At 32.8% G+C, this 4,740-nt stretch overlaps 1 protein-coding gene across 1 annotated transcript; it reads right to left on the bottom strand.

The window, feature by feature from the left end:
* Positions 1–2,671: 2,671 nt before the first annotated feature.
* Positions 2,672–3,907, bottom strand: LOC127104965 (ureidoglycolate hydrolase). Its single transcript, XM_051042103.1, has 5 exons — positions 3,766–3,907; positions 3,626–3,688; positions 3,206–3,446; positions 3,082–3,122; positions 2,672–2,807 (listed from the first exon to the last, which is right to left on the bottom strand). The coding sequence occupies exons 1-5, from the start codon at positions 3,824–3,826 to the stop codon at positions 2,701–2,703; spliced, it is 513 nt and encodes a 170-aa protein (XP_050898060.1). The 5' UTR covers positions 3,827–3,907; the 3' UTR covers positions 2,672–2,700.
* Between the last annotated feature and the right edge of the window lie 833 nt (positions 3,908–4,740).

The raw sequence follows: 4,740 nt of genomic DNA, 5'->3' as shown, positions 1-4,740 counted from the left end.
TATGAACAGGCATCATATAAGATGTGTTAGTAGAGTCAATGCATTTTACCGTTATGATGTGTTCGACGCTTTTAGGCCTTTGTGGCAGGAGCATTTGTGGCAAGTCTGATGTTTTTTTGGGCCTTTGTGGCATAAGCCTTTGTGATAGTTTTTCCCATTGAAATGGATTTATTTATCCGGATCATTTGTGTCTCATATAGTAGTCTTGGTCACGTTACATTTCATATAGTATAAACAATTATATAAGAAGAATATATTAATTCTCTTTTAAGTGGTGAAGTCTTTGATATTGTTTTATGATATTTTCTTATGGTGAGCATGATTCAATGTGGATATGGAATTTGACCTTTACAATTAACATTTTAGGTACTCAAGGAGAAAGACATGGTTGAATGTATTGCTTGAGCGCGTACGGGGAAAACCTGGATTTTAAAGTTATCACTTTATTTAATTAATTAAGTTGTTGCGATACACTACTTTATTTCATTTACCTTAGCATCCGAACTCGTTTAGTAATGCAGATATTAATTTTCTTCTGTTAGGGATTTGCGAACTATTTCTAAATCTTATCAATTCTATTATTCTCTACAGTTAATTTCAATTATCGTCATAATTATTCCATTATATATATATATATATATATATATATATATATATATATATATATATATATATATATATATATATATATATATATATATATATATATATATATATATATATAATAAAAAAAACAACAACTGCATTTCTAATAACACTTTTAAATAATATCTTGGATAAAATCCGGGATGTTACAATAAGCATGACGAATTGATGTGGTAAATTGATGTTAATATGCTAAATATGTGTGGTAATTGATGTGTTTGACGTTATATGAGTAGGTGTGGTTACTCATGTTCAAAATTGAATTTGGTATAGGTCTAGGTTGAAAAAATGAGCTTAAGAGTGAAATTCCCGTGAAAGTTATGCAAAAAAGAAATTCAAATTGATTTGATTCAAAACAGAGGTTTACACTATGATTTTTGATTCGAATCATAGCCTTCCGGGTAGTCCCTGCCTGGTTTGATTCGAATCACAGTTGACACTTGATTCAAATCATGAAGGCAAATTGGGTCAAAATATTGTTTTGATCATAACCTGAGTTTCATGACTCTGTTTGAGGCACAATTTGAAGTGTTAGGTAGCTGACATGTAATAATACCTTATAATAATTATTTAGAGGTTAAAACATGTACATGAAAATATGAAAAGTATGCTTACTTGTGATAAGTCTTATGAGATAATTATTTAACAATCACGTAATCATGAACTGATGGTTGTTGTGTGTTGAGTTGTGATGTTGGGATGCTCTGAGTGGTTAACGAATGTTATAATGACGAGTATTGTTGAGAAATTGTACCATTATAATGATGATTATTATTTAGAAAATGTATGATTGTAATGATGAGTATTGTTGAGAAATAGTATGATTATAATGATGAGTATTGTTGAGAAAATGTATGATTATGATGATTGTGTCGGTGGAACCATTTGTTGTGGCCTTATATTTGCGGCTACTTTGCTGAGTTTTAGGTTCAAGAGGAACCAATGATGAGTAATAGTGATGGAGGTAGAGATGTATATTGTGTGTTTTGTTTTGCATTCATACATCATGTCCAGTGATGGGTAGGACTTCATTCCAGTGACGAGTATGACTTTGGTCCAGTGACGAGTAGATAGTTTAGTAATATACTTCTAACTTCCAACAACTTTGGTACCACATGCATGCTGAAGTAGAGGTGACGAGTATATTGCATTCATTCTTACACATGTGAATGTCTATGGTTTGTGAGTGATATTTGATTGTCTATAATGTATTTCAGATGAACATTATGTGTTAATATTCATGTTAGTTGTACTATCCTCAATGTTTATGCACCATTAACTTATATGAATTAATTATCACCCCTCTTTTATTTATTTTGTGGTGTTTTATACGTTATGGTACAAATACTAAGGTGGAGCGATAACTGCTATGAGTTGGAAGACAACATTGAGACTTTTCTTCATGTAATATATGAGTTAATTTTGTTACATTTTATGTTTTTCCGATTTTCCGAGATGTTTGAGTTATTATCATTGAATTTTTGATGTTGATACAAATAATTGATTATTTCAAATTTTGAAGTTTATTATATTACCTAATAAATATTTTGACGAGGAAAACGATTGATGACAACGTGTAACATCTTTTTGGATTAAAATATTCATGTAATTTTATTTAATTAAAAAGTCGGAAAAATTAGGGTGTTACACCTAGGGCTGGACAACGGGCCGGGTTGGGCGGTTTCGGGCCCAAAAGCCTCACCCATCCCAACCCGCGGTTAAGCCATATAAGCCCATTTTCGCCCATTTTTATAATCGGTTTGGACGGGTTGGGTTAGGACGGGTTGCGGGTTATGCAATCGGTTTAATCGGTTTTATTGGGTTGATATTATTTTGAGCCCAATAATACATTTTGATAATATTTTGAGCTACAAATTACTACAATTTAGATTCAAAATAAATTCAAAGTATTAAAAACTTCAATCCAAAATAACAACTGTTATGCTACTTCCACACAGACCTTAAAAAGAAATTAATAAATTACAACCACTTTATATCTGTATCATATACAAAAACTCAAAATACATGAGAAACAAGAGAACTTTTGAAAGTATATCAAACAGTTGACTGAAGGGACAATTTGGCTAAGGTGAAAGCCAATACTTTTACACCATTTGACATGTCTTCAATACTGGAAAATTCTTCAGGCTTATGGCTGTATCCTGCAAAAGCGACAACAACGAGAATATTGATTAAGTATTTCCTTTATAAAGGTGTTAGCAAAAATAATAGATTGAGTTGCATCTATTCAGACACGAGACTGATAGGTCGACACCCGTAATAATTTAAGAAAATAGAAGTAATTAAATGTAATAACATGTGTGGTTTTTGTGTAGGTGTAGGACACTACAAGGTTCAACTTGATTGTTGATTGAAAAAACAATTGGATAAGTGGTATCAGATTGATGCATAAAGCACAAAAAGAACAGTAAATACCTTTGTAGCATGGAATGAAGATCATGCCCATTGGAGACACCCTGAAATTACATAACATACATGAGCAACTGATAGTTTATATAAGCACAATTAAACCCGTTTGAACCTGTCTTCTTGCAAATACCTGGCCATGAACAAAGAGTCGTGATAGGCTCGACTAATCATTAACTTGCTCGTCAAGTTTAGCTCTTTTGTTGCAGTTTCCATTGCATTGATGACTGCTTCATCAGATGGAGCCGGTGGATCCTGATTGATGACATGAAACTCGGAGAGCTTGACACCTCGTGTTTTGGTTATTCTAATTGCTGTTTCATGGATTTTGTCAATAACTTGGTTTCTTCTTTCCTCATCGATGTCCCTAGTATCTGCAAAAGCACAAAACAACTGCATTGTAAATATTTATGTTACCAACTATAGTATACTAGTAACTGGAATCATCCAGAGGCAAGGGGAAAAATCTAAGCAATTCTCTGAAATAAAATAAACGAATAAACAACTCTTGTATGAATACCAGGTACGACTCAGGTTTCTTGTAAATACATACCAATTTCTATGTGCGATTTGCTAGGGATACTATTGATTGCTCCAGGATGCAGTTCAAGGATACCTTGTAAAATAAGAGGTTGTTTTAAATGAAGGTGCGCTTTTGTTTAATCAAATTGAGGTGCTACAATAATAACTTACCAACAGTGCCAACAGTATCAATAGATCCAGATTCCAAGACATGTTTCTCAACAGCCAACATTTGAGTAGAAAAAAATCATGTCATCTCTGCATGTTCACCTGAACTGGATCTCCACAACACCAGTTGTACGAACTCTTGCATACAAAACATCCTCCTGTATTAGTAAAACAGAGTGAGAATATTGAGATTTGTGACTTTATATCACCTTCAAAGTTGAGGGTCTGGTATATATATGAAAAAAACAATAATTTCTATTTTTGCAAACAACAAAAGAGTGATAGATTTTCAATACCTTTGTAGGAACGGAATTAGCATCAGACAACCTCTGCAAATTTTCCATGAAATATTTGGTACAATCAGGAACTTGGAGTTCATTACCACGGGCATATGTTTCCTACAGCAATATATTTGCACAAGCCATGCCTACTAAGTAAATTGATCACAAAAAATAACTATATACATGGATCAAGGTAGAGGACGTTCAATCGGCCACCTGAATGGCAGCATCCTCCCATAAAGTCTCTATTTCCTTTGCAAGATCCTTAGTGAGATGAGGATAATCCAGCCTGCTTCCAATTTCTGAAAGTTTTTCACCAATGTCCTGCCAAAAAAATGAACTCATAACAGAAACAACACCATCTGAGAAAACAAATGTGCAGCAACCAAAAGAGAATTAAGCACCCTTCAACAGCATTAAGAACCAAAAAAAATAGATTTGGCGTGAATGACTAAGCGAACCTGTAATGTGAATGGTTTTATTAAGTTCTGTTTCCTTAGCTTTCTGAACTGCAATTTCTTCCCTCATTTACGGGACAAAATATATATTATTTGACCATTGAGTAGTCACAAAATATAAGTCACATATGACTTCAAAAAACATAGTTGAACTGAAAAATTAAACAAGAAAAATATTAAGCTTTAAAAAGGAATAAAGTAATAAATAAATCAAATTAATAAAGTAAATATACCTCCAT

The sequence above is a fragment of the Lathyrus oleraceus genome, chromosome 7 (assembly GCF_024323335.1).
Source record: "Lathyrus oleraceus cultivar Zhongwan6 chromosome 7, CAAS_Psat_ZW6_1.0, whole genome shotgun sequence".
Taxonomy (NCBI): Eukaryota; Viridiplantae; Streptophyta; class Magnoliopsida; order Fabales; family Fabaceae; genus Lathyrus; species Lathyrus oleraceus.
Note: the sequence above shows the minus strand (reverse complement) of the source record. Positions and strands in the feature narration are given on the sequence as shown.

Bases quoted from the DNA above. Each gene is read 5' to 3' on its own strand.
- LOC127104965 (XM_051042103.1), bottom strand. From the start codon at position 3,826: ATGTTGGCTGTTGAGAAACATGTCTTGGAATCTGGATCTATTGATACT. The intron at 3,689-3,765 runs GTAAGTTATTAT...TTATTTTACAAG, and splicing joins TGATACTGTTGGCACTGTTG to GTATCCTTGAACTGCATCCT. The intron at 2,808-3,081 runs GTATTTACTGTT...TCGCTTTTGCAG, and splicing joins CTTCATTCCATGCTACAAAG to GATACAGCCATAAGCCTGAA.